Below are 24,503 nucleotides of genomic sequence, written 5' to 3' on the forward strand. Positions count from 1 at the left end.
ATTTTCGAAAAAAATAGACGCCCATGTTTTATTCAACAATGTGTGAGCTGGGCGTTTTTGTTTTTCAGCGATAATAGAAAATGAAAGCGCCCAGCTCAAAAACGAATAAATCCAAGACATTTATTCGTGGGAGGGGCCAGGATTCGTAGTGCACTGGTCCCCCTCACATGCCAGGACATCAACCGGGCACCCTAGGGGGCACTTTTACAAAAACAAAAAAAAAGGTCAAAGAGCTCCCAGGTGCATAGCACCCTTCCCTTGTGTGTTGAGCCCCCCAAATCCCCTCAAAACCCACTGCCCACAAGTCTACACCATTACTATAGCCCTAAGGGGTGAAGGGGGGCACCTACATGTGGGTACAGTGGGTTTGGGGGGGTTGGACGACTAATAAGCATTAAGCAGCACAATTGTAACAGGTAGGGGGGGATGGGCCTGGGTCCACCTGCCTGAAGTCCACTGCACCCCCTAACAACTCCTCCAGTGACCTGCATACTGCTGCCAGGGAGCTGGGTATGACATTTGAGGGTGAAAATAAAAATGTGTGAAACATCATTTTTTTGTGGTGGGAGGGGGTTAGGTACCACTGGGGGAGTCAGGGGAGGTCATCCCCGATTCCCTCCAGTGGTCATCTGGTCATTTAGGGCACTTTTTGGGGCCTTATTCGTGAAAAAACAGGGTCCAGGAAAAGTGTCCTAAATTCTAGCTAAAAACGCATACTTTCTTCCCATTATCGCTGAAATGCGCCCATCTTTGTTCGGCAGATAACCACGCCCCAGTTCCGCCTTCGCCACACCTCTGACACGCCCCCATAAACTTTGTCCGCATCCGCGACAGAGTGCAGTTGAAAACGCCCAAAAATCAGCTTTCGATTATACCGCTTTATTCGTTTTTGTGAGATAAACGTCCATCTCCCGATTTAGGTCGGAACTTGGGCGTTTTTCTCGTTCGATTATAAGCTGGATTGGCTCACATGTTTTGGACAGGCCCAAGAGTGGTTTGGTTTTGGAAAAGTATACTACAACAAGTGAAAGAACTCTGGTCCCGAAGATGGACATATGATCCAAAGTTGCTTTTTGGATACCCAAGGCTAAGCAAGCCAACGCCGAAGGGATTCACAGACTTTGTAAAAAGAGCTACAGTAGTAGCGAAAAAAGCAATCCTGCAGGAGTGGCTGGGGAACAAACCACCATCACTGCAATATTGGCGAACTCAAATGATTATACTTTTACGTACAGAACATCTGGCAATGCGGAACCAGCCACAGATAAGAAGACAACAATTTGAATGCAGATGGGCACCCTTTTGGGAAACCTTGACCCCAATGGTCCGGAGCCAGATATTGAACCTATAATCCCCGTTGCTGCTGCTCCTGTAACCTCTGCTTGTTAATGGATATATAAGGGAAAAATGGGGGGGGGGGAGAGGCTTTGGGGAGGGAAGGGGGGTAGGGAACAGGGAGGGGAGGGGGAGTAGTTTAGGGGGGGAAATACTAATATCAATAAAAATACAAAATGTGAAGATATGCCAATTGCTGTTATGGAACTTGCTTATGTAATGTGAAATGTTACAGCTGATTATGTTCACTTAATAAAAATGATTGAAACATAAAGACAACATAGATGCCTATGGGGCTCATTTTCGAATGTCAAGGGTCATAAAGCACCATTTGGATGGATTTCTTCTCAAAACATCCAAATCGGTATTTTCAAAACCTGTTTTGCAGATGTCTGTCTGAAGTGTGTCTAAATCACAAGGGGGTGTGTTGCGGGTGTTTTGAAGGCAGGATTAAATTGAGCTTAAAGTGTTCCAGTATGGCTGTAAAACGTCCAAGTGTTGGACGTTTTACAGCCATAATGGAACAAAACCAAAACATCTAGGGTGAAAACTTTAACATTTTGGTTTAGACCTGTTTTTCTAATGAGTAAGACACAAAAAGGTGACCTAAATGGCAGTGGCGTAGCGAGGGCGACTGCCACCTGGGGCGGTTTGCCGCTGTGCACCCCCCGGATGCAGCATGACACCCCCCCCTCGGCGCATCACCCAAGCCCCCCCCCCCCCGAGTGCATTCTTGTCTGCCGTGTGCACGCCATTGGGGGGAGGGGTGTCGGTTCCACTGGTTCCCTGCTCCCTCTGCCCCAGAACAGGAAGTAACCTGTTCCGAGGCAGAGGGAGCAGGGAACCAGCGGAGCCGACACCATCCCAGCGGTGTGCACCCGGGGCGGACTGCCCCCACCGCCCCGCCCTTGCTATGCCACTGCTAAATGGCCAAATGACTACTGGAAGGATTCAGGGATGGACACCCCCCACCTTACTCCCCTAGTGGTTATTGACACCTCCCACTCCCCAAAAATGTGAATAAAAATAGTATTCACCAGCCTTTGACAGCTCAGATGGTATAAACAGGTCCATTATAGCAGCATGCAGGTCCCTGGAGTAGTCTAGTGGTGGGTGAAGTGCACTGTAGACAGGTGGACCCAGGCCCATACCTCCTCTTACCTGTTACACTTGTGGTGAAGACCGTGAGCCCTCCAAAACATATTAAAAGATCACTGTACCCACATATAGGTGCCTCCTTCACTCATAAGAGTTATTGTAGTGGTGTACAGTTGGAGGTATTGGATTTTGGGTGGGTTTTGGAGGGCTCAGCAGACTAGATAGGGAAGCAACGGTGAGATGTGTACCTGAAAGCATTTATATGAAGTCCACAGCGGTGCCCCCTACGGTGGCCCATTGCTCTCCTGAGATGTCTGGGGGCCCAGTTTGCTAAAAATCCTGGCCCCTCCTACTCATCCCAGTCTCTTGATTTTTCTACGTATTTCACTTATGCGTTTTGTTTTGTTTTTTACGAAAATGGCCTGAAAAGATAAACACAGAGCACAAAACCTTGTTACAAATGGTATTTTCGAAAAAAAAAAAAAAAAGATAAATGTTTTGCTTATTCAAAAATGGTTATGTTTGCTATTTGGATTTGGGACGTTTAGCACAAAACATCCAAAGTTCGACTTAGATGTCATATCAAAAATGCCTCCACATGTGTCTTTAGAAAATGTACTCACAAAATTAGTCCCCTTATTTTCTTACTCCTGTTACTCTATCTTATCTATCTATATGTTCTATCTTTCCTTGCAACCTATGCTGTCAATTAAATGTGTTAACATTGTAATATAGCATACTATGCCATACTTCGTATTGTTATTTGAATATTTTTACTTCTGTAATTGTCTATGGCTTATATTTGACTTATTCTTGCTGTACACCACCTTGAATGAATTCCTCCAAAAGGGCAGTAAAGAAATCCTAATAATAAATAACAAGCTGCAATAATTCCATGCATATCTTATAAACGATGGAGGTAATATTCAGCCAGTGCTACTGCTAAAATTATGCCCAGATATTCAATTCCAGGCCATATTCAGGTGTGTGTGAATAGCCAGCACTTAACCAGATAATTGCTGCGATTCAGACCTTAACTGCTTAAGTTAAATTGGCCAATGATAGGACTGCTATTTATGAGGTATAGCTGGTTATCAACAAATATGAAACCAATGGCTACAAAACATCTTTGAATCAGTACTGAGCCATGATGTTCAACATAATTTTTAAACACTGGCCACTGTGGCTAAAAAAAAATGTATTTATTCAGGAAAGGGCAGTCCATGCCAGCACCATCTAGATAGTGACACTGTTGTGTTTAAAATCTAATTTATTGTCCTGCAAGTATTACAGTACATTGATTTTGCATAATTCTAATCCTTTTAGTAAATAGAAAAGTTCTACCAGCCTTCTAGAAGCTTCTCTCCACTTACCTTTATAACCTACTCTGGGGCCAAAGCAGAAAGCCATGCATTAGAGCCACTGACTGAATGGCTTTTAAATAAAGTTCCCTGCAAAAACATTTACCAGGTGATGCAGTAATCAGTGAGCATACAAATTAGTGCCATGTTAAAATCACAGCAGTAATCTACAGCTCATTGTGAAATACCATGCTTCCTGCAACTGCATGAGCAGTGATTGACTCGCACACTGACAGGAAGGGTGACATTAAAAAAAAAAAGAAGTTGCTAGTCTGTATTGGCCCCAGATCCTCTAACCTGAAGGTTGTCAACTGAATCCCCTCCCTCCCCAACATCCCCAGTGCAGAGCTGCCAAGTTACCCATTCCAGGATGGAGACTATTTGGCCAGTTCTGATCTTAAACTTACATCCCAAAGCAGTGTAGTACTTGAAGTCCATGATTCTATCCATTGAAATCAGTGCTGCAGGTACCATAATGCACCAGGATGAAGTTGACAGAAATCCAGGACCGACCAAAAAGTCTCCCTCCTGGAATGGGTAACTTGGCAGCTCTGTCAGTGGTCTAGTGGTCCCTGATCCCCCTACCTCACCACACTATTACCCCAACATTAAAAAAAATAGCATACCTGGTAGTCTAGTGTACCCCTTTCCCTTCCTAAACCTCCTCATACTTGCCTCACATACCTCAAATCTGGCCAGGTAGGAATGATGCCCACTCACTCGTGCCTTTGGCACCAACATGGTCAATCAATATAATGCCTTATTTGGTAGACTGGCCCATTACAATGCACATCTAAGGGATAGGGGGAGAGATCTGGTGGAATTTTGAGATGGGAGGGGGATATACTAGACTAATAAGGATGCTTTTGTTTTAAATTCTGGGGTAGGAGTCAGGGGCCACAAGACTAGGGATTGTTGGAGGGGGTTGGATCAACTACCTTTGGGTTGGGTCCTGTCAGAGGGAGGCTAGTGGTCAGGTCGGGTCGGTCGGGTGTTGGCTGATGTGAAAAACTACTGGGAAGTTGGTCTGATGGGTCTCCTATGCTGCCTCAGACCTGATGGTATTTTTTAGTATTGTGTTGGTGTGGTAGATATCAGCGCACATCTTAACATTGCTGTGGGTTACTAAAAAGCCTCCTTACCATACATTTTTTTTAAAAATTCTTTTATTTATCAATTTCAATTTTTTTCACAAGCATTTACATCTTGAATAAGTAAAGTAGTACATATTAATAATATAACCATAATATACTAAAGCAAAAATTGTATCACTTGTATTAGTGAAGGGAAGTCTTGCCTCACCAATCTAATGCATTTTTTTGAGGGGGTAAGCAAACATGTGGACAATGGGGAGCCGGTTGATATTGTATATCTGGATTTTCAGAAGGCGTTTGACAAAGTGCCGCACGAAAGACTCCTGAAGAAATTGCAGAGTCATGGAATCGGAGGTAGGGTATTATTATGGATTAAGAACTGGTTGAAAGATAGGAAGCAGAGAGTAGGATTGCGTGGCCAGTATTCTCAGTGGAGGAGGGTAGTTAGTGGGGTCCCGCAGGGGTCTGTGCTGGGTCCGTTGCTTTTTAATGTATTTATAAATGACCTAGAGATGGGAATAACTAGTGAGGTAATTAAATTCGCCGATGACACAAAATTATTCAGGGTCGTCAAGTCGCAGGAGGAATGTGAACGATTACAGGAGGACCTTGCGAGACTGGGAGAATGGGCGTGCAAGTGGCAGATGAAGTTCAATGTTGACAAGTGCAAAGTGATGCATGTGGGTAAGAGGAACCCGAATTATAGCTACATCTTGCAAGGTTCCGCGTTAGGAGTTACGGATCAAGAAAGGGATCTGGGTGTCGTCGTCGATGATACGCTGAAACCTTCTGCTCAGTGTGCTGCTGCGGCTAGGAAAGCGAATAGAATGTTGGGTGTTATTAGGAAGGGTATGGAGTCCAGGTGTGCGGATGTTATAATGCCGTTGTATCGCTCCATGGTGCGACCGCACCTGGAGTATTGTGTTCAGTACTGGTCTCCGTATCTCAAAAAAGATATAGTAGAATTGGAAAAGGTACAGCGAAGGGCGACGAAAATGATAGTGGGGATGGGACGACTTTCCTATGAAGAGAGGCTGAGAAGGCTAGGGCTTTTCAGCTTGGAGAAGAGACGGCTGAGGGGAGATATGATAGAAGTGTATAAAATAATGAGTGGAATGGATCGGGTGGATGTGAAGCGACTGTTCACGCTATCCAAAAATAATAGGACTAGAGGGCATGAGTTGAAGCTACAGTGTGGTAAATTTAAAACGAATCGGAGAAAATTTTTCTTCACCCAACGTGTAATTAGACTCTGGAATTCGTTGCCGGAGAACGTGGTACGGGCGGTTAGCTTGACGGAGTTTAAAAAGGGGTTAGATAGATTCCTAAAGGACAAGTCCATAGACCGCTATTAAATGGACTTGGAAAAATTCCGCATTTTTAGGTATAACTTGTCTGGAATGTTTTTACGTTTGGGGAGCGTGCCAGGTGCCCTTGACCTGGATTGGCCACTGTCGGTGACAGGATGCTGGGCTAGATGGACCTTTGGTCTTTCCCAGTATGGCACTACTTATGTACTTATGTACTTATGTAGACCACCATAAGGTGGGGGGTTAAGCAGTTACTCAGGAGATGAGATTCAAATTAAGAAAAACAATACAACATAATCTCTAACAGAAAGGCTTAGCCTAATTTAAACCAGTTATTACATTATGTTTCTTTAAATCTATTACTTGAGGCAAATTATACCTGTTAGTCACAACATGTATTAAATTATCTTTTTCTGAGCAATGAACTGTTTTAAATGTTCAGGATTTAAGAAAACATATTTAACCCCAAGATATTTGATGTTGCATTTACATGGGTAGTTCAGGTTGAAAGAGGCTCCTAGAGCCAATGTTGCAGATCGAAGTGCCAAAAACTCTTTTCTCCTGGCTTGCGTCTGCTTTGTAACATCTGGAAATACCCAGATTTTGCCCCCATAAAATGGGGTTTGTAAGTTTCTCAGCGCAATTTCCCTAACGTTTTCCAAATCCTGATGAAAAATAAATGATACCAGAAGAGTTTGGCGTTCAGTTAACTCTGTCAAAGAAGATTCCAATAGTTCTGATACGTTAAGGTCTTTTCTCTCTTGGTGAATATCACATTCTTTTTCCTTCACTTTTTTCATTGGAAGATAATATATTTTGTTCAGTGGAGGTATATTATCTTCAGAGAATTTCAAATTTTCTATTAGATATCTTTTGAAAATTTCATGCGGTGGGTAGATTGGAGTCTTGGGGAAATTCAAAAAGCGTAGGTTTAATTTCCTATTAAAATTCTCAAAATATTCCAACCTTCCATGTATCAAAGTATTATCTTGTATTAATTTTACAGTGGTTTCCTTCAGCTTAATATTTTCTTCAGATAAATGTTTTATCTTATCTGCAACATCATTTTTCATGGTAGTAAAGGAAGAAGTCAAAGTCTGAACATTTACTACTAAAGATTCTATCTTACTTGTTGATGCCAAAACAGTCTGGAGCGTCCCCCATATTGCCTCAAGTGTTACCGGTGCAGCTTGAGCCTCCGATGGTAGAAGGACCTCGGGAGAGGTTTCAGCTGTAGGGGGCCCAGATGAGATACCAGTCCTCCACTTTCGTGGGTTCGTGATTCACCTCTAGAGCTGATCTCTGCCGGTTGCGGCGGAGGAGAACGCTTTGGGGGGGACAACGATATGTCCTGTCCCTGGAGTATGGCTTCTCCTTGCGCACATTGCTCAGCGGGAACTCCCAACGCCTGACTGGTTCTCGCGAGATATCCTTCGATTGTTTGCTGGGTTGGTGTCGATGTGAGAACCATACATTTTAATATGATGTGTGCTGATGTTTACCGCATGAGTCAACTTCAGCACTGGGACTAGGGTTGCCAGCTGGATCTGGACTCGCCTGGCAGGGTTGATTCAATCCTGGGTTTACCCCATTGCATTCAGGGACTTGTAGGTTTACTTTTCTTAGGGAACGTAATAGGAAAATCAAAACTACAAGTCCCTGCATGCAATGGGGGTAAATCTAGGACTGTTGAGCAAATCTGGATCAGTTGTCAACCCTAACTGGGACACGTCCTGCATCCTGTGGCCACTAACAAGTGCTTAGACTTCTCGTTAACTGTGCGCTTCTGCCCAAAGTATCTTTCGGCATGAGCCCTTCTGTGGTGACCACATATATGTCCTCAGTTACTCTAGAAAACAGGTTGGCTGATGACACTGGTCTTTGGCTGCATAAAAGCCATCAGGTAAAGCAAGTGTGAATCAGAGTTAATGTGTAAAAACACATCCATTTGAAAACAAATATTGACTCTGGTGATAAGCTCAGATAACCTCTATAAAAGTACATGAAGAACTTATGCAAGTCACCATTGTGAATGGGATGTTAACCTCTGAATAGGCATTTTAAAATCTTTTTTCCTTTTTCCTTGTGTAGTTTGCGGACTTTTAGTGATGTGTATATACCGTGAGACACACGGAGCACTCTCTAGCCAGCAACCGCATCCAAGGCCATTGTGCCCCAGATGGCCAGTTTGAGCAGTGTGAGCTGTTATAACTATAATTTTGCATTGGACTCTGATATTTAACTGTCTGATACTAAGCAGATGGGCCTTTTCATCACCTTTGATGATGGGCATTAACAGTAAAAAGAACAATATGGAACACTATAGATCATGTTCCAATAAAGGTCATTTGTAAGGACATTGGAAACGCGCCAAATCTAGAGTAACTTGGCATTATCAGAAAAGTGATCTGAGAATTCAGCTGCAGTGAAAATAGATTTTTTTTATACACATTCTCAACTGTGACTGACTTTTGAAACATGTGGGGGTGGGGAGGGGAGAGGAGGGAATTGGCTTCATTTCCAAGTATAGGTTGTGAAAGTATAAACCAAAACAAGCAAGTAAACATTTTTATGACTATTCATTAACTGTTTTTTTAATGAGAGAATGTTTTTTCTCAACCTTGCTTCTAACTTGCTATTCAAAATTTTGCATAAAGTTCGTAGTTGACATTATGGGGAAGACAAAACTGTCGACTATCAGTTGAAAAGTTAATTTATTGTAGATTAGGTGCCCGGATATTTGAAATGAGGAACTATTGATGGATCATTTTTTAAATGCCAACTGTTACGTTTAAATAAATAAATATTCCTTGCCACTGTATGGATAGATGGCATATGTGTAAAGTGGTCACTGCTTGCAGGCTATACCTAGAATGAGAAATTCTATCTCTGGTAACCCAGAGAGAATTGCTGCTATTTTACAAACCAAAGATATTTAACCCTATGTTTACCAGTTTTACAGCACAAAAGGTAGGCGCTGGGAAGAGCCACGTTAAACTAGTATTCTGCAAAGTTTAGTATAGATCTTGTGCCTAACTTTGGGCGTAGCACTTAATGCCTGCAGAAACCTGTTGTAAATGCTGACGTGCCACTAATAGCAGTTGGGCGCATAAATAATCCTATTCTATAGCATTGCACCTAATTTCTGGGAATGTCCCTGACCCACCCATGCCCCTCCCATGGCCACACCCCACTTTGAGTTACATGCTATAAAAATTTAGGGCCCTGTTTACTAAGCCGCGCTATAGGCATGTTAGTGTCTTTAACACGCGTTAAGCTTGTACGCCTGTTAACCGTGTAGGCATCTACAATATCCCTATAGGCGCCTACATGGTTAATGTGCGTGCTAATTGTAGGCGCATTAAAAACGCTAACGCTCCTTAGTAAACAGGGCCCTTAGGCACGCATGTTAGAGACTAACACATAAACCCAAAGTAGTGCCAAATGAACACCAATTATTAATTAATTAACAACTCAATTAATTTACATGTAGATCTGAGATCCACGCCCAAATTTAGGCGCCCAGGTTTGGGTGTCCAATATAGAATACGGGGTATAGTGTCAATATTCAACTGACATATGAATAGTTAAGCAGTTTAATGTAGGACTGCTTTTTTGCAGGCTTAAATTAAACTATGAAATCATATGAATCAAGGCTGAATGCCATTACTGTTCGCATAGTTGGTCATTCCACCCTTGCTCCTTCCTCACTCCTCCTTGGCACTATAAGGGCAATTCTGCAATTGGACATCCACGTTTACATATCCCTTACATTCATAAAGTTATGGCATTGCATGTAAATGCATAAAATACATGGGTGGAGCAAGGGCAGGCTATGGATGGAGCTCTCATGCACATAACTTATAGAATATTATGTTATACATGTCCCTGCATTATTTACTTGACTGCAGTTAAACCAACTCTGTCAATATCAATCTAATGCTTATAGACCGCTAATTCCCCATGATGAGGATTTAATGCAGTGTACAGAGTCAGCAAAATATAATTTACAACAACATATTCTGAAAACATAGTTACAAAGAATCAAAATATCAACAAGCAATTAAAAATTAAAACATAGATCTATGGTGACTCAAACATGCAACATCTTAAATGACTGAAACATTATAAAAGCAAAAGAAAGAAACACCTTAAGATTGGCTGAACAAAAAAGTTTTCATGCTTTTGTGAAATGACAATTTCATTCAACTCAGACAGGAAGGGAATTCCAAAGCAATACTCTCATGGCTGAAAAGATAGTGCCAACTGTTAAAAAAAAAAGCGAAAATTAGCAATATTAATTGAGTGTAATACAAACTGATTTTGAAAATGGGAAAACTGACTAAACAGAAATCAATAATTCACAGGTGCAACCATATAAAATCTGAAAAAACAATTTTAAAAGAAATGCATTTATGTATCAGAATCAGTGAAGCCTAGCAACATTGGAAGAGATACTACTGAATTTACTAAGCCTGTCTAGCAGATGTATTTTAGATAAGTTTTAATTTTTTAAAAAGTTTGCCACCAAGTCCCAGATGCAAGACATTAGAGTAGTCTAGTTGGGGGAAGGATAGTCATCTGAACCAAGAGAGCAAAGACGTGCTAATCACTACTACTACTACTACTATTTAGCATTTCTATAGCGCTACAAAGCATACGCAGCGCTGCACAAACATAGAAGAAAGACAGTCCCTGCTCAAAGAGCTTACAATCTAATAGACAAAAAATAAATAAAGTAAGCAAATCAAATCAATTAATGTGAACGGGAAGGAAGAGGGGAGGGTAGGTGGAGGCGAGTGGTTACAAGTGGTTACGAGTCAAAAGCAATGTTAAAGAGGTGGGCTTTCAGTCTAGATTTAAAGGTGGCCAAAGATGGGGCAAGACGTAGGGGCTCAGGAAGTTTATTCCAGGCGTAGGGTGCAGCGAGACAGAAGGCGCGAAGTCTGGAGTTGGCAGTAGTGGAGAAGGGAACAGATAAGAAGGATTTATCCATGGAGCGGAGTGCACGGGAAGGGGTGTAGGGAAGGACGAGTGTGGAGAGATACTGGGGAGCAGCAGAGTGAATACATTTATAGGTTAGTAGAAGAAGTTTGAACAGGATGCGAAAATGGATAGGGAGCCAGTGAAGGGTATTTAGGAGAGGGGTAGTATGAGTAAAGCGACCCTGGCGGAAGATGAGACGGGCAGCAGAGTTTTGAACCGACTGGAGAGGGGAGAGGTGACTAAGTGGGAGGCCAGCAAGAAGCAGATTGCAGTAGTCTAAACGAGAGGTGACAAGGGTGTGGATGAGGGTTTTGGTAGAGTGCTCGGAAAGAAAGGGGCGGATTTTACGAATGTTGTAAAGAAAGAAATGACAGGTCTTGGCGGTCTGCTGGATATGAGCAGAGAAGGAGAGAGAAGAATCAAAGATGACCCCAAGGTTTCGAGCTGAGGAGACAGGGAGAATGAGAGAGCCATCAACAGAAATAGAAAACGGGGGGAGCGGGGAGGTGGGTTTGGGGGGGGAAATGAGAAGCTGCCTGAGCCTAGCAAAAGTCTTATACCATAACCGATGAACTTGGAAATTGTAGGATAGAGCAGAATCAAGCAACACACCTAAGACTCTGGATTCCAGTTCCACAGACAAGATCTTATCATCTGACAGGACAATTGAGGATGGTACCGTAACATTAGAAATTTTAAACCACAATACCTTAGTTTTCTTTGGATTTAATTTCAGTTTGTTTTTTTAATGCCCATTCTTGGATCTTATCCAAACATCTAGAAACTTCATTAGTAAAGTTGGAATAGTCAGAAGAAACCGGCAACAAAAGATAAATATCGTCCCCATATGAAAGTAGTAACTCCCTCTATGACTGGTGTAACTGTGAGTCACTAAATGTAAGGCGTGCAGGATACTGGGTTATGCTAGTATTCTATAATGCCATTATAGAATAGGACCTCATCACACATCCCCAGAGCACTTACATGGAGGTGTCCAGTTGTAGAGTAGGCTCCTATTTTTATAGTGCTATGGTGGTTAGAAGGATTTTGAGTGGCACTACCACTGAAAATCTATGAATAGGTGACATATATTTATCTTCTCATTCTATAACAGGTCACCTAAAGTTAGGAGCCAAAGGCATGTGCAAGTTGTAGAATTCTAGCACTTATACAAGTGATTGTTGCAGATACATGCTTAAGTGCTAGGTGTGCGCTCAATGGTATTCTAGAATATAGGTGCACAACTCGCTGAGCATGTAAATTGCAAAGGGGCATACGTTCAAGCAGGGAATGGGCAGGTCCCACATTTATGCACGTAACTTACAGGCTACAATAAATTACATTCTAATGTGCCACATTTAGGTATGCACTTTTATTGACATGGCATAACTGGACGCACCTCAACGTGGATGTATAAATGCTAATTTAAGCTAGTATTCTATAATGGAATCTGGGCACCCAGATGCTGCATCTTGGTACCTAACTTTTGGCAACTGTACCCTCAGTGGGAGCTGCTAAATGAGTATGGTATGGGTCATGTAATTCATCAACTGGTAGAGCCAAAACAGTTTATATATTACACACAGGTACTTTCATATAAGTCCTCTTGAATAATGAGCTCTGAGTTTTTGACTGAAATATTAGGGATAATGTTTTTTAAGTAATTGGGTCAGTAAACTCTCACTTCTCCAGTGAGTATCTCCTTTCCTGCTGAGTTAAAAGTGCTGGGCAAATTTCAAAAGCCCATTTCTACATGTTTCTCATTTGAAAATGAGCTTCATTGTTTTAACACGTGCTTGTCTCTGTTTTGGAAAAAAGGTCAGATGTCTGGTAACAATCCAAGGATGTTCACATTTGAAGATGTTTTCAATTCTACCTTTTATTACAAGCAATATTTTCATCAGTGGATTTCAGGTATTTAAGAGTTACTGTGTTTTTCTTTTGGACATTCAAGAATATTTCTGTGTGATAAGACTCTACTTTTTCTTTCTTGCAAGCAGACACCCTAGTGTATTTTGTGTAACGCAGTCTTTCAGTATGCATCTTGTTCTAAAAAAAAAAAAAAACCCTCCTTTTAAATATACTTATACTTCTTTAACTTTTTCTTATCCAAATGATTTGATGATGTCTTTAGCTCTGTTTCTATATCAGCCCCCTGATCTATATTGTATAAGATGGGTGGCAGATAAATAGAAATATATAAATAAACTGCTCTTTTTAATTTTATATTTATGCAATTTTAACAATATCAACAGGTATACTAATGTACAAGCTTGAAAAGAAGCATTGGGTATTACAAGAAAATCTGTATAGAGTAACATTGAAACGGAAATAATGTAAATTCCAAATAAAGTACTCTAACAGAGGTTCTACGTGCGTGCAGCATGTGCCAAAATGAGACTACTGTCAGGCTACCGCGCCTCCTGGCAGTAATTTCAGATGTACTGCATGTCCATAACGCCTAGATGATTTATTTCCTCCCATGCACGGTGTTTCCGGCGGTAATCGGCAGTTGGAGTGTGCCGACTGGTCACTGCACGTGAGCCCATACTGCTAGATCAATGGGTGACGTTGATGGCTTGGTCTGGTTTTAGGCGCGCGCTGGTTTCAGTTTTACTGCATGCCCTTTTTCTGTCCCATTAAAAAAGTCCTTTTTTCCAGATGCGGTAAAAATTGGCCTGGCGCGCACCTAATACATTTGTCCACACTACCGCAGGCCTCTTTTTGCCGCAGCTTAGTAAAAGGGCCACAATGTTTCTCAGGCTGATCTTTGTGCAATTCCTCCCCCCACATCTATTATCAATCAGCCTATTTTTCAGATATCCACACTTAATATGCACGAGATAGATTTGAATACACAACCTCCTTTACATAAAAATGTTATACATATTCCATGTGAATTTCCCAGACTGGGTAGGGGATATGCCAGGACTGGCTTGAGAAAATCTGTCCAATGGTATTAACTTAAGTGTTTATGTCTTAACCGGCTGAATATACCCAGATATTCAAAGTCCACACAGGCTTTGAATATTCAGGAATAATGCTTTTATGCAGCCCCATTTTTGCGGTAAACCTGGCCGCTTAAGGACTGAATGTCAGCACTTAAGTGATCAAGTGCTGACTCCACCCCCTGAACACCCCCAACATAGTTCAGCACTAACTGCGATATTCAGCTGGCTAAGTGCTGTTAAAGATTAGCAGCTAGTTCCAACCAAGCGATTTAACAGTCAGTGGCTGGCTAAATCACTTTGAATATCGGGCCCAAAATCTTTAGTAAAAATATTTGAGAGTGCCATGGAAACAAAAAAATGTGTATGCTGGCACATACAATGGCATAGCTACTGGGGGCCACGGGGGCCTGGGCCCCCCAAATTGGCTGGCAGGGGTCCCCAAACCCTGCCAGTTGAAGCGTTTGTCCTGCGCTGGTCTCACCGCATTGCCTGCCCTGCTCTGCTCAGTTGCACCATGCACGTTCGTTTTAGTGAAACTGAGCATGTTCAACACTTCGCGCATGCTCAATTTCATTAAAACTGGTGTGCATGGTGTGACTGAGAACAGGGGATGACAATAGGAGAGATAGTGCTGAGTAGATGGGTGAAAATGGGATCAGAGGAGCAGGTAGTCAGTTTGGAGGAGGAAAGAAAATGTGCATTGAATATCCATGGATATTGCTGATGGTGGCTAAAAAAACACTAACCACAGCCTGTTGAATATTGATCCCACTACTTTTAACTTTTAGAGGTATATCCCCCAAAATATCACAATAAAATGCATTTACTTAATCTATGAAGATTTCACTTATTAACACTTGGATAAGTACAAAGAGTCTGAACTTGCAAACAGTGCAGGGTAATATGAGGCTCATGCACTGCAGCCATGTTGGGCTGAAGGTTGCAATTTATATTCAAGCAAAAGATTCTGGAACTTTTACAGAGCATATTGGTTGTGGCTGGTACAAGTTTCAGCATCTCAACAGAGGTGGATTTTTCAGGGCAGGGAGCCAAGAATGGAAGCTTATCTGGCATGAAAATCTCACTGTGAAGTGTTCCATCTGCTCTTCACAGAGAAAATGATGCCACAGGAAAAACTAGGCCTCACCCTTCTTATGAAAATGTTTGACACAAAGCCTTTTGGGTTTTGATATGCAGAAACACATACAATGAAAATACATTCCATATGTGAGTTTTGCTAAAATTTTAATGACTTGGGTTTAAATTCACAAATTACAGATCCTTAGCAGAACAATGTCTTGTTTAACAGCAGTCTAAATCTCAAAGGGGCATTTTTCTAGGCATAAATGTTCAGCTGTTAAGAAAGTAACTATTCCCCATCAAAGTTACTTGACACCATTTGCCCTCTGTGCACTATATAATATTTCAGAAGAGTACATATAATACAACAATACCCATCTCTATAGCATTTTATACCACTTTCAAGTCATTCCTTTATTTATAATAATTATATCCCATGCCATCCATCATTCTGAGCAGGTTACATAAAACCAATGTAAAATTACCATAAAATAAACACAAAATGAAAACACAATAGATGGAAGAGGAGCTATAGGAGCTGCCCAGTTATCCTGTATATCTAGTATCCAAATTTCTATATATTTTGTGGTGTGGAGGAGTAGCCGAAATGGTTAGTGCAACAGCCTGAGGTCCTGGGGAACCAGGTTTGATTCGCACTGCAGCTCCATGTGAATTTAGGCAAAATAAATACCTGTATATAATATGTAAACAACTTGTAATCACAAAAGGCAGTATATCAAATCCCATCCCCTTTCCCTTTATAACAAATGTTTTCAGATGCTTCTTAATGCACTCTGTATTGGTCAGTGTTATCTCCACTGGTAGCCTTTTCCATTCAACCAGGGTTATCAATGAAAGTGTATATGTCAATGTCTCTGCTAGGTGGATTTCAAAACCAGATTGGACAATTTATGCAGGAAAAAGGATTTTGTGAATGTAATGATGCAATTGAATTCTAGAAAATCTAGCAGCAGTGGAAATAAAACTTGATGGACTACTGGTCTTTTCATTTAACCAACTATATAACAGTTACCTATCAGCCATATTTGAGAATGGTGTCATCAAACTAATTCATGAAATTGCTGTGCTGCTATGAAATTTAAATGATAAAATTAAACCAAGTGTGATAATATATCAGAGTATTAGAGGTTATTGACAACAGATTTCAAAGGATGGATTTTATAGTTTAACCACAGGGTTCCACTATTCAGAGACCCTGTTTACTAAGGTGCGTTAGTGTTTTTAGCATGCCGACACTTAGCACATGCGCTAATCATGTAGGCGCCTATAAGGGATATTGTAGGCACATACATGGTTAACGTGCATGCATGGTTAATGCATGATAAAATGTTAATGCATCTATAATGCTGCTTAGTAAACAGGGACCCAAGGGTTATACAATAGTATACTATACTAAAATGCTTCTAGTCTGCCTTATCCCCACCATAGTAGATTCAAGGTGGATATCAAATATTGTAGATACATACAAAGAAAACCCCTAAGGATGATGGTTCTACAACTTCATAAATTTCTTAAAACAGATGTTTCAATAACTTTCAAAAACTAATATAGGTTATCTATATATATAAAAGACACCTCCAACATTCCATTGAAGCCTCAAGCCGGAAACTTGAGGCGTCCGAGATATCCGGTTTGGCCTGCAGGCTGCAGTCACTGTAGCTCCGCCCTCGCATCAAAACACGATGACATTGAGGGCGGGGCGGGTCTGCAGTCAGTGTACCTACGCCCTCGCGTCAACACGTGATGACGCAGAGGGCGGGGCGGCGAAGACACAACCGACGACTTCCACACATTCTCTCACAGCTGCTGGGAGAGCGCACCGAACTTCGCAAACTCGCAACCACGTCACTGAGGGAGGGAGAGGAGAGGAGAGGTGTGGAACTCGGAAGGGAGGCACGGAGGGGGGTCTGGAACTCGAGAGAGAGGGAGGGAGGGAGAACGGTGGGGGGGGGGGATTATCCTGCTAGCGCCTGTTTCATTTTCCCCCGAAACGGGCATTTCTTACTAGTAACTAATAAGCAACATGAATATTCAATGGTAAACAATTCCAAATTTTCAGTGCATAAAAGGGAAAAGATTTATCATAAATTGACATAATCTTAGACCTTTAATAGTAGGAAACGTCAAAAACAAACAGGCAGAATTTCTGCTGGTAAAAGAGGATCCTAGTAATGAAACCCAGGAAGCAAAAACTTCAGGGGCCTGGCCAAATAGAGATTTATATACCAAGCAACAAATCTTAAACTCAACTCATGGTGCCACAGGAAGCTAGTGAATCTTCATCAACAGAGGCATAGCGCGGTCAAATTTCATTTTACCAAATATCAATTTTGCAGCCATATTCTTAATTAAGCATAGTCTCGCCTTTGCAATTTAAGCAAGATTCCTAAATATAAGGAGTTACAATAATATAAAGAAGACAAAATCACCATCAACATCATCAACCTAAAATGGTCTTGAAGAAAATAAGAACAAACCGATTTCAATTGCCAAAGTTAAAACAAAAACCTCTTATAATGTGATATTGATCTGAGGTTCCATGCTCAGGCAGGAATTGAGAAGCATTGAGTCCCAGAGGTTGTCTCAGCCTTCAAAGACATTCAATCTGTGGAGAACACTGTGGAGAACACTCCTCAAGGTGGACACCAGGCCTGAGAAAAAACACCATCCTTAAGAGTCTGGTAGCGTCTATTTTTCAAAACTCCTTCAAACCAGTTCAAAATGCGACCTGAGATCCCCAATTCAGAAAGTTTACAAAGCAATATTTCATGATTTACAGTGTCAAATGTTGCTGAAATGTCAAATTGAAGCCAGACTGCTTGGTACCCTTTACCCAATTAATTTCCTGATGCTCAATGTTAAAGCTATTAGTAAAGTTTCAGTACTATAGGAATATGGGAATCTATGTTGGGAGGAGCTTAATAGATCAAATTTCAATATATTATTTGATGGTTGAGAACTGACCAAAATTTTTATTAACTTAGGGGTACTTTTACTAAGGTATGCTAGCGTTTTTAGTGTGCACTAAAAATGAGCATGTGCTAAAACACTAGATACACCCCAACACCACACAAACAGATAAAATCCCTCCCCCTCTTATAAATCTAACAATATCAAGCTCCCAACCTCTCTTGTGCCAAATCCAACCAGCTGATAGTATCCCCCAGTCCCTTCCACCTTCCCCTCTCAGCAACAAGCTAACAGCAAACAAAATTAACTCCAAAGGTGCCTGTGAGCTTGGCCAAGTAAAATGCTCATGGCCATGAGTGTCCCTTATAGGATTGGAGTAGAGGAGTGGCCTAGTGGTTAGGGTGGTGGACTTTGGTCCTGGGGAACTGAGGAACTGAGTTTGATTCCCACTTCAGGCACAGGCAGCTCCTTGTGACTCTGGGCAAGTCACTTAACCCTCCATTGCCCCATGTAAGCCGCATTGAGTGGGAAAGCACGGGGTACAAATGTAACAAAAATAACAAATTAGGAGTTTATGCCCAAACATTGTTAAAGGGTTATTGCACATGTGTTGGAATGAGGTGAGCTCTTTGAACCTTGGCTCAGCCAACCTTTCTGCCATTTATAAGAAAAGTAATGGCGGCATCTCCTTTGCTTCCAACCAATATGTCTCCTTCATATCTAGCAACTGGTATCCTGAACATGTTTGAAACTTGAGGGTAGGCACTTCCTGAATTTCATGAGATACAGGAATTGTTTGTCATTGCATTTCAAACATATTCACATTGCTTGCATATGACAGGTTCCTGCTGCTGTGGAGTAAAAAAGAATCAGGTTCCAATGCTTGGGTAGACAAAACAGGCAGGCAGATATTTGTGGGTGGAGGAGAGGGGGAGGGAGAAAGGCTACGGGTACACGCCACACGTATAGATACAGTATATACACACACACACACACCAGACAACATGGCTACAAATATATATATGGCTGTTCATTTTGGATGTTTTCAGCACAAGAATGTCCTTCTCAAGTATTTTCCTGTTTGAAAATGGCTGTTAGATGGACTTTTATTTTTGGATGTTATGAGCAGGACGCCCCTTGTGAAGTAACATGCAAGCCTGCAAAAATAATACTTGGAACCTGTATAGGAAACACCTTATCAAAAAAGCACTAACTCCTAGGACTCAAAGTGCAAGAACCCAACCTATGAAAAGACAACAATGCAAATGTTACATCAGGTCCTAATGAAAAGAAGAAGACTGCCCCCAAAGCACAACATAAGAACAAAGAAAAACAATCGGAGGAAACCAATGTAATTCCAATCAGGGGGAATAATTTATAATATTTAAAAAAATGTAAGATACTAAGGCTGATAAGTCCAAAATATCAAAAAGACTGAATAGACTCACAATGTAACATTAATCTGAAACACTATCAAAATGATGAAACAACAACATGTAGAAATTAGATCATTTATGTGCTCTTATGCTGTCTTTATTGACACATATACATTCTTATTTCTACATGACGTTGTGTCATAATTTTGAAACATCATTTCAGCTTTATGTTATATAGTGTGATTTAATGACTGTACCTGTACTGGAGAACCGCAGGAGCAGAGGACCTTGTGTCACTACATAGAGGGAAATGGGTGGAAGGAGTAGTGAAGGTAGCAGGGCTCTTCCACAGAAGGTGAGGAAACTTTGATATTTAGAACTCTCGTCTCCTTGTCTTCTGTGGAAGAGTCCTGCTACCATCACTACTCCTTCCGCTTGATATACCTGTACTGCCATTCATTGGCTATCAATTTTCAATTGTCAAATAGACTGGAATATCTCTGACTCTTGAGGCAGGAGCTTGCTGCGCCGAAATGCAGGATTGCGTCAAGTCCATTCAGTCTTCTTGATATTTTGGACTTCTCAGCCCTACTATCTTACATTTTTTCCCTTGTTTGGAATTACACCAGGTCCTAAAACACCCATATTCCTCCTATTGGGTCACCCATATGCCTATTGGGGTACAGCAGATGAGACTGCTACAGTTCCTTACACAGGAACTACTTATTAGAAGAATACCAGACCTCAGTCACAGAGCAAACAACAGACAGACCCTCAGCAAATAGAGAACATAGTACCGTAAGTTAGTGACAGATATGAAGGCCAAATTAAACTGGAAATCTCACAAAAGTCCGACTCTCCATGCACAGCAACACTGGAGAAATAGAAATGCATTTCCATTTGTATTCAGCAAAATGGAAGGACCTCAGAGATGCATATTTCCCAAAGCTAACATAGTCTAATTAATACATTCAAAGTAAAATACTCTTTTCTACCTTTGTTGCCTGGGTATTTTATTTTTCCATTTGTGTTGGTCCCAGTTGCTATTTTCTACCTTTCTCTGTCTTTCTTCTAACTCTCATTCCAAGGTCTGCTATTTGATGTTTTTTCTCTCTTCTCCTGACTTCTTCCATTCCTCCCCCATATCTGTCTTGGACACTGAACTTTTTCAATTTTTTCCTCCATTTTTCCTTTTAAGCCTCTCTATCCGCTCAAGTTCTAAATCTCCCTCTTGTGACTTTTCAGCTACATATCAACTTTCCATCTCACCTCCCTCCTAGTCCATGTCTTCATTCTTACCCTTTTCCCTAGCCTTCCCATATCCTTGTCTCACTTCATCCTCAGCTTCTTATTCCTTTCTTTCACTCTTTTTTGAATTACCATATCTCCACCCCCTGTACTCACCCATAACATCCTAGCCATTATATAGTTTCTTCTGTCTCTTACCACTTCACCATCCACAGCTTCTTCTCTATTGATCACCCCCTCTAGTCACTTTCTCCTGTCTCTTACTCCCACGCAGTCTCCAACTAACTACCCCATTTACTACTTTAGTTCCCAGGTCTATTGCCATTCTCCTCTCTTTCAACTCCTTGACAAACCTACATGGTAACGTCATCATGGTTCCTATCTTTCCTAATCCAGCATCTTCCCTTTCTTTGTCTATCCTCACAGCTCATCTCCCTATCTCTTCTGCTTTTCCCTCCACCACCATAATCTAGCATCTATCTGCCTTTTCCCTCTCTTCTTCTTCTCCTTTTCCCCACTCCCTCCCTTCTCCCATAGTCCAGTATCCCTCTTTGTAGTCCAAAATATTCCTGTTCATCCTCCCAGGTCCAGAATTTCCTTCCTTTCTTCTCCAAGCAGTCCAGCATTTCCTTTCTTTCTTCTTCTTCCCCCCCCCCCCCCCCCCCGCACCACTAGTCTGGCATATCTCCTTCCCTTTCTTCTAGGACAGTAAACATCTCCTTTCTCTCCTTTTCTTCCTCACCTCCCTGGTAGTCTGGCATCTTCCACTCAGTTCCCCTGCCTGCTCCCCTCCATGGTGTGGCATATCCCATTCCCCCCTCCCCCCCCGAGGAGTCTACTGTCTTTTGTTTCACTCACCTTACCAACGTGGCATGGGCCAGAAGATAGCAGAACAAACAGCTGCAATTCAATATGAAGGGCAGCAGTTAAAACAAGAACACAGCATGGAGGAGCCTCAGCCTCTGTGTGCAGTGAAGGAAGGCTGCATCTCCGCCCACTCTGTAATAAGAAGTCTGCATGGAGTGAGTGTGGAAGCAGCCTGCCTTCAGTGCACATAAAAGCTGAGGCCCTGAGCTGTGTTGTTTTAATTACTGGCCTTCCTGCTTAGCTTTGCTGCCACTGCTTACTCTAATTATGTGGACTTCTAGCTGCAGTGGCCCGGTCCCGGATTCCTAACGCTCTCCTCTGTGGCCACAAACTTGGCCCAGCAGCTAGTTTAGCTGGAGCTGCAGCCCTGGTACCAGCCACAGGTTGCAGACTCACATAGGTTCTTCCTTTTTCTTTTCTACAGCCTCCAGGCCTGCATGTTTGAACCATGGGGTTTTGTGACTCTGGAGCCCTATGCAGTTCAAATAAGTCACAAAATCCTGCAGTTCAAACACAGGTTTCAATCGCACAGGCCTGGTGGCAGTAGGAAGGAAGAAGGGAGAACCTCTGCATGTCTGTGACCCATGGCTGATTCCAAGGCTGCAGCTCAAGCCAGATCAGCTTGCAGGTAGTACTTGGGGCCTTGTTTATTAAGGTGCACTAGCATTTGTAGCACATGCTAAAAACACTAGCGTGCCTGCAGCGCAGCTTAGTAAACAGGGCCTTTGGTCTGGTTGGGGAGGCAAGACATTTTATGGGGGTGATACTTCCCACCCCATTTATTTATTTATTTATGGGTTGCTTATATCCCACATTGTCCCACTCATGCAGGCGCAATGTGGCTTACAGAAAGTTAAATAAGAATTACAAAGGTAAAAGCGCAGAAAAGCATACAAGAAGCAAAAAGGGGGAGGAGAATCTAACAGTGTGAGCTAGGCAGGGAAGGGACAGGGAGGTGCATCAATCTACAGCGGAAATTAGAGAGTAAGTCTTGGCAAAGAAGTAGGTCTTTAACAGCTTCTTGAAGAGGGTACAGTCCTCTTGAGTTTTAAGGTGGCGAGGTAGAGCGTTCCAGTGTTTGGGACTCCAGTAGCAGAAGGACAAGGTGAAGATCTTCTTGTACATGACACCCTTACAGCTTGGGAAGTGGAGGTGGAGATAGGACCGAGCAGCAGGGTTGGCATTTCTAGGCGGAAGGTCGATCAAGGGGAGCATGTAATCCAGGGCAGCCCCATAAATGATTTTGTGTGTCAGGGAGCAAAGTTTAAAGGCAATGCGCTCCTGTACTGGCAGCCAATGAAGTTTAAAGCTCAAAGGTTCGGCGTGAGCAAAGTGTCGTTCTCTAAGGATGAGTCTCGCCACTGTATTTTGAGCTGTTTGGAACTTTTTCAACAAAGAGGCCTGGCAGCCCGCATAAATTCCACTACAATAATCCAGATGGGAGAGGATGAGCCAGTGAACAAGGGTACGGAACAAATCTCTGGTAAGGAGGTGTCTTATGCGCCGAAGCCTCCACATTGCCTGAAACATTTTTTTGCAGACCAAATGCACGTGATCAGCCAGCTGGAGATGTGAGTCCAGGTGCACTCCTAAAAGTCGCAGGCTGTTAGCAATCGGAAGAGCAGAGCCCAATACTGGAAGCATTGTGTCAGATATGTGGGCGTGAGCGGACGAGAGGATAAGACACTGGGTTTTTTCCCTGTTTAGTTTGAAGCACAACACCCGGGCCCAATGCTCCAAGGTGGAGAAACAGGCATCAATGAGGTTAGCAACTTCTGATACAGTGGAGTGAAATGGGATGTAGACTGTAATATCATCTGCGTAGATGAAAGGGTTGAGGTCAATATATCAACCTGGGAGTTCTCCAGAAATTCAATCAGGTCAGTACTAGCTGAAGGACTCAACTCTTATGGCTCACCCTCATCTGCAGTGAGGGCACTCTTCTGATTATTTTCCAGAGTGTTTCAGATATGGCATATTTTAACAATAAAAAGCTCTTCAGGTACAGAGGATACAGATATTCCCTGATGTGTCTTGCAACATTCAATTAGTCTGGAAGATTTTTTGGCCTTGAAGGCTAGCGTACTTGCTATGGGGTGTATTTTTTTTTTATTTCCTTGTGAGTATCTTATTATGAGGATAAGAATTATGTGTTCTTTGATCCTTTACATTTATAAAATTTTGTCAGTGAACATCAACCAGAGAGTAGTGCTTAGTATGGGGGTAGAAAGGGTCTTAACTAATAGGAACCCTTTAACTAAAGGCCGCCAAGCCTTTAAATTGAGGTTAGTGAAAGAGAACAGAATACTGCAAACACATTAAAGTGTTTTGTGGTAATTTGTCTTGTCAGTGCGTGAGTAACCTGTGCATTTTTGGAGGGGGTGTGCTGTGGGCAGAGAGTGGGCATTCCTGCGTTAACCAGCTAGTGCATTATGATTAGTGTGCATTATTTGCATAATGCAGAGTTGATGAGGGAGCCCCTAGCACCTCACCTCCTGTGCTCCTTTGTTAATTTTTTGGAGGTCTCATGCACTAATGGTAACATTAGCACATCACCTACAAATATATATATATTTTTAAACCCTAAAAACATTGAGGCCAATATTCAGACTGAGGAAGGGAGCCTGGCTAACACCCGTGGTTGGCGGTCAGCCTGGATATTCAATGCTGGGCCATTTCTGGTGACTGGCATTGAATATCCAGTTTATTTTTAGCTGGTTTAAACTTAACCACCTAAGTTAATACGCGGAGATAGCCAGTTAAGTTTAAAACGGCCAAAGATATTCAATTTATTTATATGGCCTGATGTTGCCGCTTACAATAGCCGGTTATATGCTGAATGTTCAGGGATAGCTGGCTATACTAT

The 24,503-nt window shown here is 42.0% G+C and overlaps 1 protein-coding gene across 2 annotated transcripts in view; it reads left to right on the forward strand.

Annotated features, from left to right (window-relative positions):
* Positions 1–24,503, forward strand: part of FAP (fibroblast activation protein alpha) — a 185,783-nt gene that overhangs the window by 16,668 nt on the left and 144,612 nt on the right. Inside the window, exon 3 of one of the 2 annotated variants that reach the window (XM_030209580.1) lies at positions 13,003–13,098. The exons of the other annotated variant lie outside the window; for it this stretch is intronic. Coding sequence (XP_030065440.1) covers positions 13,003–13,098 — 96 coding nt within the window. The remainder of the gene's footprint in view (positions 1–13,002; positions 13,099–24,503) is intronic. 2 annotated transcript variants of the gene reach the window in all.

The sequence above is a fragment of the Microcaecilia unicolor genome, chromosome 7 (genome assembly GCF_901765095.1).
Source record: "Microcaecilia unicolor chromosome 7, aMicUni1.1, whole genome shotgun sequence".
NCBI lineage: Eukaryota > Metazoa > Chordata > Amphibia > Gymnophiona > Siphonopidae > Microcaecilia > Microcaecilia unicolor.